The sequence below is a fragment of the Talpa occidentalis genome, unplaced genomic scaffold (genome assembly GCF_014898055.3).
Source record: "Talpa occidentalis isolate TD23 unplaced genomic scaffold, MPIMG_talOcc4v2.1 talOcc4.8, whole genome shotgun sequence".
In the NCBI taxonomy this organism is placed as follows: domain Eukaryota; kingdom Metazoa; phylum Chordata; class Mammalia; order Eulipotyphla; family Talpidae; genus Talpa; species Talpa occidentalis.
The window spans coordinates 76,605,750-76,620,233 of record NW_023605194.1 but is presented as its reverse complement, the minus strand read 5'-3'; the positions used below and the strand labels follow the sequence as shown (position 1 = coordinate 76,620,233).

Sequence of the window (14,484 nt, the reverse complement as noted above, 5' to 3'; positions counted from 1 at the left end):
ACAGCACTCAGCAACCCCTGTCCTCTGTCCCTCTCCTGGGCACCTCACCCAGACCTTGCATGTTGTGGCCCTGCTGAGGGGGACCCACATTGGGTGACAGATACTCCAGGGTCTTTTGGGTAAAGAGAGAGGTTGCGGGTACACATACAGATTCAATGAGAGCTTGGTCCCCAGCCTGTTTGTCTGCTCAAATGGGTCTCCTCCGGCCTCAGCCTGGTGCCACTGAAGATCCCAGAAACCCTGACGCCCCCAGCAGCGGATGCTGAAGCAGTCTCCCCTTGGTCACTGGGCTTCTACCCCACCTTTGCCATCCTCTTTGCACCGTTGAGCCACTTCATTTTTACAAGTCCCCCTCTGTCCTGTCCATCTGCGCTGTCTCCCTCTCCCAGAAAATCCTGCCTAGCCAAGCTCCTCTCACTGCTGCCCTGAAAAGGAAAAGGAAGGAAGCCTGGGGGCAGTGCTGAGGATAGAGCAGGTGCTGATGCCTCACCCCCTTGGGATACTTTATAGTCAATATTATCTATATACAGAAGGAAAACGTGAACAAATGAGTAAAAACAAAAGTGAAAACACCCAAGGGTCCATCCCACCACTGAGTTTAAGAAATCGTCAATTGATTTCTCTTTTTTTTCCAAAGTGCTTTTTCAAACTGTGAGTGGAGGCAGCTTTCAAACGCCAGGGAGCTATCTAAACTGTCTGAGCCTCCTGGGTGCCTGATCTTGCCTCCTGGGTCAACAGGCCCCCATCACCTCTCCTGCCCTCTCCACCCAGGCCTCCAGGGCTATTTTGGGTGTGTACCAGTCGGGGTTAATCTCCTTAAGCAATGAGTCGTGCTGCCCAGGGCATTGCTGATAGGGCTTAGCTCTCTGCAAAGGGCAAGCAGGCTTGGTGTTGTGGCCTCAGGCCTCAGGCTTCCCAGCACTCCATCACCACTGGGATCCCATGGATGCCTGTGCACTGGAGCTGGTGGGGGAGGGGAGTGCTGAGGCTGAGCAGGCAGGGAAGAGAGGGGTCTGTCAGGAGTCTTGAGCACAGCAGGGACTGGCTAATGGGGTTGACTTCTTGGGTTTACCCCAAGGGAGAAACTAAAAGAGCTTCCTCCATCCCCCAGCTCAGCTGCCCCTGCTCCTGGCCTGGCACAGGTGTTAATCCCCAGCCCTGGCAATGGCAGCGAGAGGGAAGGGGGAGGCAGGCTGGAGATAGTCTTCCCACTTGGGAAGGAAAGAGTACACAAGAGTTGACCTGTTAGGATCCGGTTCCTGAAACCTGAGCCAAGGATGAGGGTTTCACTGAGCGGCTGGCTGCACACCTGTCTGGGGGCAGAAGGGCCTCCACCTGGGCAGAAGGAAAGCAGCACACACTGCGGAGAGTCTGCCTCTTCTGAGGGAGGGAGGGAAGCAGGGGTCAGCTCCATCTAGCCCTGCCTCCTGCCTACCTTGACCCCCTGTGGACACTCATTCAATAAGCAGAGGCTAAAGCCCCAATGAGGACCAGACCCTGTGTCAGAATTTGCCTTCCAGAATCACACAAGCCAGTGAGGGAGCAAGAAAGATAGCAGACATGATGACAGTGTGATCTCAAGACTGGGGGTGGGTGGTACAGCCCCCAATGTTGGAATGCTCAGATCAGACAAGGTGTCTAAACTTGCCTGGGCATCAGGGAGGACTACCTGGAGGAATTGGCACCTGAGACCCAAAGGACAACTAAGAATTAACCTGGAAGAGGCATGGGAGGGACATGGCTGGGGGAGGGAATATCATGAAAGAAGTGACAACTGCTCCAGGAGATCCACTTCAGGGAGAAGTAGCCTAAAGTTCTTCCAGGCTAGACCCTGCCAGCATAACAGTTAGAGGGTGGATCTTGGGGCTCCCCCTCCCCAGGAAGAGTCAAAATTTAAAACCAAACTGAGCCTGCCTCCCACTCTTGGTTTCTGACTATTAAAAGCAATACTTATTGGGCCTCCCTGGTGGCGCAGGCAGTTGAGTGCAGAGCTGTGAAGCTGTCCACAGCCTCTGCAGTGCTGGCTCGATCCCCACCGGCAGGGGAGCAACCCACATGGCGCGGCAGACCTCTCCTGTCTCACCCGCTGGTCCCCTCAGCAGTGTTTTTGGTCTGTCTGCCTGTTCTGCTCCCCACTCTGTCTCTGGTGAATCTTCTCACTCTCCTGCACATCTGGTTCTTGTATAAATAAAAAAAATCTTCTCACTCTCCTGTACTGTGGTTCTTGTATAAATAAAATAAAAAGAAATCTTAAAAAAGAAATACTTATTATGGAAATTTTCAAAAACATATACAAAAGTTGGGGTGGGTGTGAGGAGCATCCCCATGGGCCCATCACCTCGAGCCACAATCACCAATCAGTGGGCAATCTTGCTTCATCGCCACCCCCACCCACTTCCCTGGTCACATCATAACAAAACTAATTTTCTAATCCTATCATCTTCCTCCATAAATTTTTCAGTACTCTTTGTCTAAAAGAGAAGGACCTTTTAAGAAGTATATCTATGATATCATCATCCCACCTAAAAGGAATGAACAAAAATTCCTTAAAGCCAAGTGACATCTGTTCAGTTTACTTTCCCTAATCCACACCTGATTTTAACAGGTTTGATCCCTAATGCACACTTGGCTTTTATTTTTAAATTCTGTTTTCTTTCTGCACTCTTGGTTTTGATTGTTATTTTCCTATAGTCACGATGGGGTGGGCGGCAGTGGGGGTGGGGGGAGGGCAGAGGGCTGATTCCTGTGGAGCAGCCCCTGCTCCCACAGCCCATAAACGCCTAGTCTTGCTCTGCAGATGCCTCCTGGTGGTGGTGGTGATGGTGTGGTGTGTGTGTGTGTGTGTGTGTGTGTGTGTTTTGGGGCCCAGGTTGTCAATTCTTCACGCAGGGACTGGCTTTGCTTCTCCTCTCTGTGACCTGCTATGGCCCTGAGGGGACACACAGTTCTCCACCAAGCCAGTTCTTATCAGCTATGTGACCACGGAGACTCTGAGTCTCAGTTTCCTGTCCTGCATAATGGGAATAAAAGATACGTATCTTCTAGGAACGGTGAGGCTTAAATAAAAGGGTGAAGATGCTTTGCATGTAGAAGGTTCTCCAGTCAGGCTCATCTTGCTATGTACTTCCTCACGTCCAGCAAACTCGGCTCAGAGTGACTTTGTTTTGACTGACTGCCAGTTCCTTACTTGCAGCAAAGGCCACCAACAGTGAGAGCTGCAGCCAGGCCCAGCCAGGAGCCCCTGGCTGCTCTGTGCCCCAGAGGTCGAAGGCCCAACCCTGACCTCCAGGGTTGGCCAGGTTATATTGGTCACTGGTGGAATAACCTGGCTGGACAGCCCTCAGGAGACGCTGGGAAAGGAGGGCCTGTGCAGGGCTAGCGATTTGCTTTTTGCTCCCACTTCTGGGTTGCCTGGCCCCAATGAGCTAATAATTTCATAGCTGCCATTCATTGAGTGTTTATTGCCCAGCTCTGTGCTAAGTGCTTTACACTATTTATCCCTTGTAGTTTCCACAACAGTCCCAGGAGGTGGGTATTTTGCAGATGAGGAGACAGTCACTTGGGGCCTCCTGGTTATACAGATAGTAGGAGACGCCAGGACTCACACCCGGTCTTGCTGGTACTGACACCCACGTTCTTTACCTCCCCCTCTCCGTGTTGCTGATGGTGTTGAGAAGTCACTCTTTCTAAAGGCTCACTCCCATCACCCAGATTCACAGAGATGACCTGGACCCTCGGCTCAGGAGGTGTCCTGCACACCAACTGGCCTCTGTGTCGACGCAGGTCCTCGGGGGTGAGAGTGAGTGGGCCCCCTGAGGGAAAAATGGCCCCTGAACCATTCTTCTTACACCAGGTGAAGTACAAGTGTGTGTGTGTGTGTGTACCTTCCATTCTCTGACTGGCGCTGGGTATACCTGGCAGGAGCCAGGACTCAGCCACCCCTTCTTTGACTAAAGCCCCACAATTCCCAGAGACAGGCATTTTATTCTTAGGAAACCGAGACTCCAAGAGGCTGAATACCTGCTCTGTGTGCCGGGACAAAAGGCTTGTGCAGCACTAACTGGCTGAGGAAAAAAGGAGGAAACTTTCAGGTGCGTCAGAGTCCCTCAAATTCTGAGGCCTGAACACCTCACTTTCAGATTAAGAGGGTTTTGTGATTGACTTTGGCTCCAGGAGTATCTTTCTGAGCACCAGCCGCCACTGGGCACCAGGGAGAAGGGTGCAGAGCCTGGAGGAGGCTGGGACTGAAGGCAGAGAGCAGAGTGAATGTTTGGGGCTTACTGGGGTGGGGAGGTAGTCACAGAGGTGCCAAGCCTTTGGGTGCATTTCATTTCCTTCCCTGTATTTCCTGGTCTAGAGGTAAGTCCCCTATGTGTGGTTTTTATCTCCCATAAATGTTTTGATATTTATTTCTCATTAGCAGAGCTGCATCACAGGCAACCACCTTGCCCTCAGGATAATGAATTTCTGCTCCTCTTTGCTCCAATCACTTTCCAACTTCTTGGCAAAGCCTTAAATATGGGCCTGGGGGTGGTAGGGACAGAGCAGAGCTCTGGCTCAGCCTCACTTTGCCTCATCCTTCCTGCCTCCTTCCTACCGGCCCATGCCACACTCAAGGAGCCAGGGCTGAGTCCACCGACGCACCCCATGACGAGTGTGCGATGCAATTTCATACCCAGCCAGATACTCCTTGGAAGTCTCAGATGGTACCACCGTCGGTCTCATTTCCTCTGTGAGAATGAATGTGTCATTTGAAGCTCTGAGCCTCAGTTTCCATGGGTATGAAGTAAATGACAAGAAACGAGACCTAATTTTTTCTTTCAAGAATCCATCAGGGAGGGCCTCCCCGGTGGCGCAGCGGTTGAGCGCTGGGTTGCGAAGCTGCCCGCGGCCTCTGCGGCGCCGGTTCGATCCCCGGCTGCTCCCTGGCCACCAGAGGAGGGTCCCACATGGCGCGCAGACCTCTCCTGCCGCCCGCTGCTCCCCTCAGCAGTGTACTTCGGTCCTTCTGCCTGCTCTGCTCCCTGCTCTGGCTTGGTGAATTCTCTCACCCTCCCGTGCTTCTGACTGTACCCAGTGCATGTATAAACAAAACAAACAAACAAATAAAACATGCCTCTATTAAAAAAAAAAAAAAAAAAAAAAAAAAGAATCCATCAGGGGCCTCCCTGGTGGTGCAGGGGTTAAGTCTCAGCACTATGAAGCTATCCACAGCTACTGCACCATGAGTTCGATCCCCAGCCAGGGAGCTGACCCACATGGCGCAGCAGACCTCTCCTGTCTCGCCCACTGCTCCCTTCAGCAGTGTATTTCAGTAGATCCACCTGTTCTGCTCCCCATTCTGTCTCTGGGGAATCCTCTCACTCCCCGCATCTCTGGCCTGCACCTCAGTTCTTGTATGCATAAATAAATAAAAATAAATCTTTAAAAAAAAAGAATTCACCAGTAATGGACCATGTACAAGACGTGAGGCAAGTAGGTGTGGAATAGCAGAGAATCAGCAGAAGACTTAGAGTGGCTTCCCTCTAAATGCTCTCGACCATGGAAAAAGGGTCCAACAACTCAGGAAATGCATGGTGAAGAAAGAAAAGTCCTTGTTGCCAGCCCAGGAGACAGAAAGCAGGTTTTGCTTAAGCCCAACCCAGATGTGGGCAGATGTTACTAAAAAGAGTCAGCCCTTGCCCCTTCTCTGCTCCCTCTTGGTGGTGAAACACCCCTGGGAGACATCTCCATCCTGAGTCTCCCAGCCAAGGAGCCTTGCAGGCCTCCACAGGGGCCACCACCCTGGGCAGCAAGTGTGAAAACTCCATCTTCCCTGGGAATGAACCCGAAGCTCTCAAGTAAGACCATTTCTCACTCCCAAGCTGGCCATTCCCACTGCTTTGTGCAGCCCCTGAGCCTCCTCAGATGGTCACTGGGCCATGGGAAGTCCGTCGGGCCAGAGCACTTACAATGACTTTCTCTGGCCAGGAGGGCTTAGCTTTCTCTTCTGGGCGGCCAGGAGAGACTGCAAACATCATCCCATCCCTCCACCCCCTCCTCACAACAGGATGGGGCCAATGTGAAGAAAACAACAGGTGAGGGGAGTGCAGGATGGTGTCCACTTGACAGTGAACACTTCAAGGACACCCTCCAGCTTGCACACTGTGGGATGATGAGTTCCTCCAACATACCCACTTCTGCTTATGGGACAGACGTGAGGGTGAGACTCACACTGCTGCTAGCGGGTGGGAATCAGCTCTGAAGCTGAAGCGCTAAATCCTTTGCCACAAAAACTTGTCCTCTAAGGAAGGCAGCCTAGCCAGAAGTCGGGGTCCCCAGCCCCCCAGCCCTCGAGGGCCACTCACTCACATCCATGGACATCTCCCTCTGAATAAGTTTCTTGGTCTCCTTCTCACAGAAGTTGAGCAGGGCCTCCCGGCTGTACGTGCCCGTGGACTGTTTCTCTGTCTGGTTTCTCTGCAGCAGCCCCACGGGGATACTCCCGTCTGGCTCCACCACGTCCAGTTCCTTTTCCAGCTCCTCCATCTCCTCGGGAGACAGGGTGGACAGCAGGCTGTCAATATCAGGGTCTTCGCTCACCTGCCGGCGGTACTTGGCTACCTTGGACTTGGACATCTTGGCAAAGTGGGCTACGGCTCTTGCAGGGGCTGAGGGAGTCGGGGGGCTGGCAGAGGGGAGAAAGGAGCTGTTCTGGATGCAGTGGATGGGCTTGGGAGCAAACCCCCAGCTGGCTGAGGACCACAGCTCCTCTGCCCGGCTGTGCCACAGATGCTGAAGTGTTAACTGGAAGCAGAAGCCTCCCCAAGCCCAGGGCTAGTGGACCCTGGCTGGCTTAACCAGCGGCCAATAAGACCCGATTACTGTCTGGCCCTGAACAGAGAAGCCAATCCCCGAGTGGGGGGCGGGCCTGCCTCTCCGTCAGAGCTGTTTGAAACTTGAGGACATTCCAGGGAATCTTGGAGCGCTGTGTGACCAAATTTAGTACAGAGCATTTAGCCTTTTAAAGACAAGGGGGCCACGCAATGAGAAAAAGATACAAAAATGCAGAGGCTGGCAGGAGTAGATCAGAGCCACGGAGAGCCAGAAAAGCAGGGACTGGGCCGTCAGGCTCACGAGTGGGCCAGCCCGGGTCTAGCACGTATTTTACGTTTCCACCCCGGGTTGGGTGTTGCTGTGGTCACGCGTGGTCCATTGACTCCTCTCTACTGTATTTGGTAATGTGCTGGGGGACTCCCAGTTATTTACAGCCCCGGGAAAGAGACTCAATTTAAGACACTCGGAACCACTCCAGCCACCCACTGTCTTCTGCCAAGAACCTGAGTGCTGAGCATCAAAGGCCCCGGCCCACGTTGGCCACGTCTTGAGGGAGAGAGAAAATAAACCCTCACTGTACCCAGATTGAAAACTGGCAGGCTGTTTGGGAAAGAAAGAATGATCTTCCAAAATCAGGAAATTCATAAAGGGGTGTCCTTCTCCATGGAGCTCCGAGGAGCTAAGGAAGCAGGTTCAAATCTTTTTCTCAGCTGCCCCTTCCTCTGCAGGGGCATCTGCAGACAGACTTTTGGGGGCCCAAGGAGGAGCTGCAGGTCGCCACCCACACACAAATCCAGAGCACGATTCAGAGTGTCTTCAGGGAAATATAATTCTGGGCCATGGGGAGAGATACTATTGCACCAGGGCTGGCGTGGTTCATAGAAGGGCTTTCCACTCTCATCCGTCATGCAGCCTGCAGAAGTCACAGAGACATTCAATCTCCTTCCCCCTCCCTCCTGCCACAAAATCCCTCCTAGAAGCCCTGGTGTAACCCATCAGGGTAGAAGCTTCGATCTTTCCTGGCATCTTTCCATCCCAAGCCAGAGAGAAACAGTCACTTGACCAGCATTTGCTGAGTCCAGGGATCATCGGGGACAGAAACTGAGCCCTGGCGTTTAATGCCCCTGGTCCAGCTTTAGGTTCAGACTGAATGGGGGCTGGCTGGCTAGGGGGACCACAGTCCAGATGTGAGGCAGGCGGGCCTGAGAAGACAGGAAAAAGGGGGCTGTCATTTTTTTTGTTTGTTTGAATATCAGTAGTGCAAAAATGAGGCCTGACCATTATTTGCATGATGACAGATTCAGAACTTCAGTGGGCTGAGAAGCTATTTTTTTTTTTTAAGATTTATTTATTTATTTATACAAGTACTGGGTACAGTCAGAAGCGTGGGAGGGTGAGAGAATCCACCAGAGCCAGAGCGGGGAACAGAACAGGCAGATTGACGAAATACACTGCTCAGGGGAGCAGCGGGTGCGGCAGGAGAGGTCTGCACGCCATGTGGGACCCTTGCTGGTGGACGGGGATTAAACCGGTGCTGGAGAGGCTGTGGGCAGCTTCACAGCCCAGCGCTCAACCGCTGTGCCACCAGGGGAGGCCCAGGCTGAGAAGCTTTGTGTGAGACCACTGCACAGTGAATTATTTCCATCTATATCCTTTTCAAGAATGTCACCATCTCTCAGTAAGAAATGATCCTTGACTTTAGAGCAATTTGGTGCCTCCACATTCAGGGGGATGAGCTTTATCTCCAAATTTCACACTAACTCCTTGAAACTCTCCAACCCTTCCTTTTGAGATTTACCCGCAGCTACCACCATGACTTGCAATACTTTTCCTGGCGTTTGCTCTGGGAGCATAATGCTTCCTTGGGTTAGTCTCAGCTGCACGCCTTTCAAAGGATGCTCAAAGAGAAGAAACTCTCTAAAGGCCTGTCTTGCTCCAGCTGCTGCAGAGGCCCTGCTTTCAGGCCATGGAAAGGAGAGACTGGAAGTCTTGCCCTCCTGACAGCCGCTGAATCCTAGGGGTTGCCATTTGTGAGGTAGACAATAAGCCTTTGTATTTTTTTCCCTTGAGTTTATTTTTTTTTTAAAGATTTATTTATTTATTTATACAAGCACTGGGTACAGTCAGAAACACGGGAGGGTAAGAGAATTCACCAGAGCCAGAGCGGGGAGCAGAGCAGGCAGAAGGACCAAAGTACACTGCTGAGGGGAGCAGGAGAGGTCTGTGCGCCATGTGGGACCCTCCTCTGGTGGCCGGGGAGCAGCCAGGGATCGAATTGGCGCAGTAGAGGCTGCGGGCAGCTTCGCAACCCAGTGCTCAACCGCTGCTGGGGAGGCCCTTCCCTTGAGTTTATTTATTTTTTTTAATTTTTTATTTATTTTTTAATAGAGGCATGTTTTTATTTATTTATTTGTACATGCACGGGGTACAGTCAGAAGCGCAGGAGGGTGAGAGAATTCACAAGAGCGGGGAGCAGAGCAGGCAGAAGGACCGAAGTACACTGCTGAGGGGAGCAGCAGGCGGCAGGAGAGGTCTGCGCGCCATGTGGGACCCTCCTCTGGTGGCCGGGGAGCAGCCGGGGATCGAACCGGCGCTGCAGGGGCCGCGGGCAGCAACCCAGCACTCAACCGCTGTGCCACTGGGGAGGCCCTTCCCTTGAGTTTATTGATCTGCATTTACATAACTATATAATTTGGGGAGTGCAACTTCACACCTCCAGCTGTGCACACACCTCACTCTCCACCAGCCCTGCCCTGTCGCCTGCCTTCTCTTCCCACCTCTGCCTTCCCCACCCCAATCCCTGGGGTAACTCCTCTATTTTTCAGAGTCTAAGAATTTTTTTTTTTATGTTTTAATGCATCTCATTTATTAAAATACTTCTTAACATTTTTATGTTTTTCTTGGCACCTTACACATTCATCTTTCAAATAAATTGCTACAAATGTGTGAAACTAACGTGTATTTAGTTTATATTTTTTAGCAGTGAATATTCCTTTTTTTTTTTTTTGTGGGACCCTTGCTGGCCGGGAACGAGCTGGCATCCCCAGCGCTCAACCGCTGTGCCACCAGGGGAGGCCCCTGAATATTCTCTTTTAATTAAATAATTTTTAAATTTTTTTTACATCATTGTTCATTTTTAAACAATATTTGCTTCCCCCCACACCCTCAGGGGTAGTCCCCATAGAGTTTCCTTCACCAACGCACCCGTGCACCATCACCTCAATCCCCTGTGCTCCTCCCTCCCTCCCTCTGATCCCTCTCCCTCCTCCTCCCCTGCAGGATGTCTCTGATTTATAATTGTCTGTTTTTGCTTTGTTGTGTTTTGTACTGTTATTATTTTTTTACACTGATGTCTTATTTGGTTCCTCTATATTCCTGCTATAAGTGAAACCATCCAATATTTTTCTTTTTCCTTCTGGCATATTTCACTGAGTATAATTCCTTCTAGCTCCATCCACGTTGCTGTGAATGGCATGAGTTTATCTTTTTTGATTGCTGAATAATATTCCATTGTGTATATATGCCACATCTTCTTGACCCAGTCATCTATTTTTGGGCATTTGGGTTGTTTCCAGCTTTTACCTATTGTAAATAGTGCTGCAATAAACATAGGTGTACAGGTGTTCTTTTGAATCACTGTTTTTGTGTCCTTTGGGGAGATCCCTAGGAGTGGAATTGCCGGGTCATATGGTAGCTCCATTTTTAGTAGCAGAGTCTAAGAATTATTTTTGTTGTGTTCTGCCAGTGTGTTTTCTTTGGGGTAAGCATATATTTACTGAGTACTCACCATGGATCAGGCACTGGCATGCAAGCAAGGGCTGTGACTTCCGTTATGAATCCGGGTGGTCCCTGCCTTCCGCAGTCTATCTCCTGTCAGTGAAGACAGGCAATAAACAATTTCAAATCATTCACTCAGCGAGGAGTTTCAAAAATGCATCAGAAGAGAAGCACAGGGGCTACGGAAAAATGCTGCGGGAGAGGCTGGAGGGCAGGGCGGGCGTCTCCCTACTGAGGCGCAGCTGGAGGCCCAGGGCTCACCTGCCATCGCCAGCAACCAGTGCTCCTCTTCCTGGACACTTGGCCTCATCGTCCACGAAAAGACAGTAGCCATGCTGACCTCGGAAGATGGTTGTGAAAGTTAAATTCAAACAAACACGTGGAACACTTGTCGAGACACCTGACACGCGGGACATTACTAGCAGCTGTATAATTACTTCTCTTTACTCTCATTCTGGGTGCTTTTCTCCCCATCCCACTCTCTTCTCTCATCTTTTTCTTTCTATTTCTCAGCAGTAACCACCCTCAGTAGATGATACAAATGTATAATTTAATAGGATAAAAAATAATTGTACCCTAAGGCAGAGTGAAGCTAAGGTAGAAGCAATTGTTCAGGGCCCAACAGAAGGCAAACTGGTGGTGTCAGGAGGAGTTGGGCCAGGAGGCCCAGAGGGGCAACAAAGGGCTCAAGGTCTCCTGGATGGCGGCAGTGGATTGGAAAGGGTGTCCCCTGCACCCACCAGCAAGTCTCTGGCCAAACTCCACCTCCCAATTCCCACCGCTCCTCAGGCCAGTCTTCTCTCACTGAAGAGGATTTCTAGAAGGGCATCATCTTCTGTTACCCCTAGCTCTGGAGCTGCCTCTGGTCCCCTAGTCAGTTGAAAGCAGCTCTCCTTCCAGCCCCCAAGACTTCTTCCTTCTCAAGCTTTCTGCCAAAAATGTTCACTCTTTCCGAAGAGGAGCGAGGGTGTGAGGGCAGCCCCCATCTTCAGCCCCAGGGCCGGCTTGCACCATCTGGTGTCTGGGGCCTTCTCCTCTAGGCCCAGTAGTCTCTGCTCTAGGGGCATACCCAAGAAAACCCACAGCTTCCAAACTCAAGGGCAGTCTCCACAGCCTCCTAATCACAGCTGTCAGCCATCAACCCAGGTGTCTTCTCTGCCTCATGTCCTACAATTCCAAACAGCTGGCTCTTCTGATATGACGCAGTTGGAAGCCTTTGTTGAGTGTCCACAGACCCTGAAAGTCTTGCCTTGAAAGACATCCCAGCTAGGGCTGGAGGGTTTGAAAACCCAGAGCCCAGGAGTACAGCCTCCTCCAGCCCCTGCACAAGGGACCCCTACACTACCCACTCCTCACAAGACCATGGTTACCCAGCTCAGCATCCCCTTCCAGCTAAAACAAATCCATCTTGGGTACTGGGGACTCTGGCACAGCCTATTTCCTAGAGAAAAAGTAAGCACAAAATTGTGCTAGGGGGGTGTGGAGAGAAAAGAGGCCCCATTATTTTAGTCAAAATAGATGGTGTGTTGGGCCTCCCTGGTGGTGCAGGGGTTAGAGTCTCAGCACTGTCAAGCTATCACTAGCCACTGCGGCATGGTTCCATCACCAGAGCAGATCTCTCCTGCCTCATCCGCCGCTCCCCTCAGCAGTGTATTTCAGTAGATCCACCTGTTTTGCTCCCCACTCTGTCTCTGGTGAACCCTTTTACCCCCCACACCGCTGGCCTACAACTCAGTTCTTGTATGTATAAATAAATAAAAATAAATCTTAAAAAAAAATTACTTGGGAAGGTGGGGGACAAGAATTTTTTTAAAATTTGTTTATTTATGCATGGGGTACAGGCCAGAGGTGCGGGGGTGGAGGCGGGCAGTGAGAGGATTCACCAGAGACAGAGTGGAGAACAGAACATGCAGACTGACTGAAATACACTGCTGAGGGGGAGCAGCGGGTAAGGCAGGAGAGGTTTGCTGTGCCATGTGGGTAGCTCCCTGGCTGGCTGGGAATCGAACTCATGCTGCAGAGGCTACGGAAAGCTTCATAACGTTGTGCTTAACCCCTTGTGCCACCAAGGAGGCCTACGGGAACCAGAATTAATTTAACTAGAGCTTAGGGTGGTTCTCAACTGGGCTAAATGAACCCAGGAAAGTCACATCTTCAGGAACATGGGGTGGCAGTACAGTGTAGCACATAACCTCTCTATTTAATAGCCAACTATTAAATATATTAAATAAAATAAGACAATGCATGCAAAGCACATAACATAACATCAGACACACTATAGGCACTCAACATATTATTCCAGTAGCCGTCCTTACCCAGGGCCATGTTCCCAGGTCCCCTGTGATGCCCAGAAATGTGGATAGTACCTAACCCTATAGATACAAGCCTCTGATAAAGTTAATTTATAAATTAGGCACAGCAAGGGAGTTACTAATGATAAAATAGAGCAACTATAACAACATACTACAATAAAAACCATGTGAATTTGGTCTTCTCTCTCAAAATATCTTTTTTTAAAGATTTATTGATTTATTTATTTATGCATACAAGAACTGGGATACAGGCGGGGGGGGGCGGGTGTGGTGAGAGGATTCACCAGAGACAGAGTGGGGAGCAGAACAGGCAGATCTACTGAAATACACTGCTGAGGGGAGCAGCGGGTGAGACAGGAGAGGTCTGCTATGTCCTGTGGGTCACCTCCTTGGCCGGGGATAGAACTCGTGCTGCAGTGGCTAGGGATAGCTCCAAGTGTTGAAACTTAACCCCCTGCGCCACCAGGGAGGCCCCTCAAAATATCTTATTGTACATAATATTCTGAATCTCAGTTGAGCATGGATAACTGAAACTGAGGAAAACAAATCTGCAGATGGGGGGGAGTACTGACTTACTACAGTTGACCCTTGAACAATCTGGGGATTAGGGGCGCTGACCCCACACAGCTAAAAATCCATGTATTACTTCTCATCCCTCCCCACCTCCATTAACTTCAGTCATGCCCCTTGGAATCCTGGGGGATGGATTTCAGGATATCCCCAACCCCCACTCTGTGGATACCAAGATCCACAGGCGCTCAAATCCCTTATAGATGGTTTCCACATCTGTGGATCTGGGAGAATCAACTGTATTTACTGAAAAACTACACATATAAGCAAACCTGCACAGTTCAAATCTGTATTGTCCAAGGGTCCACTGTACAGACTCACACTGACTCTCTTCTTGTGATGAGGCTGGAGTTTCCCCAGACAGCAGACTCTGCCTCTGGAAGCAAGCCACTGGCCCCAAACACAGACTGGAACTCTAAGCCCTAGAGCTGACGATGGTGTGAGCCTTGCCTGTCCATGCTAACCTGTGATTCTCTGTGGCTAGACCAGGTGGGACTGGGAGCTTAAAGCCATATGTACAGCCTGTGACCTCTTGGCGGACGGAGTTCTCGAAGCCCTGCACCCTCCAAAAGCCTCCCAACAAAAGCCTCTAGCACTTATATTCTACGTCACACACTGTGGAGTTTTATAATTTTGACCCAACAGCTATTTCACAGGAATTCGTTCTTTCACCTCAAGGGCAGTTTGAGGACCCTGAGGGTAGGAATCATGTCAACATTTTTCTGTACTCTCCCCAACTGCACCCTAAACTAGGACCACCCTGAGAGCAGAGTAAGGGTCTTTCCATTGGCACTGGATTTCTAATCCCGCTGGTGACACTCTTGGTTCAGCACCCTGGATATCTATCCCCCATCCTAGTCTTGGTGGCTCCTCCACCAAGACAAAAGGAACTGGTCTACTCTCCAAGAGTGGAAGGTGAACAAGAGCTAATTGTGGGGTGGAGGTGGCAGAGGTAGACAATTACTTTACAGTGAGGAAGACCTGTGAACTTGACCTCTCAGACCTCATC

At 50.6% G+C, this 14,484-nt stretch overlaps 1 protein-coding gene across 1 annotated transcript in view; it reads right to left on the bottom strand.

Moving 5' to 3' along the window:
• The window catches only part of LMOD1 (leiomodin 1), a 38,458-nt gene extending 31,642 nt beyond the window's left edge, over positions 1-6,816 (bottom strand). Inside the window, exon 1 of the mRNA XM_037498043.2 lies at positions 6,352-6,816. Coding sequence (XP_037353940.1) covers positions 6,352-6,618 — 267 coding nt within the window. The 5' untranslated portion in view covers positions 6,619-6,816. The remainder of the gene's footprint in view (positions 1-6,351) is intronic.
• Positions 6,817-14,484: the final 7,668 nt, after the last annotated feature.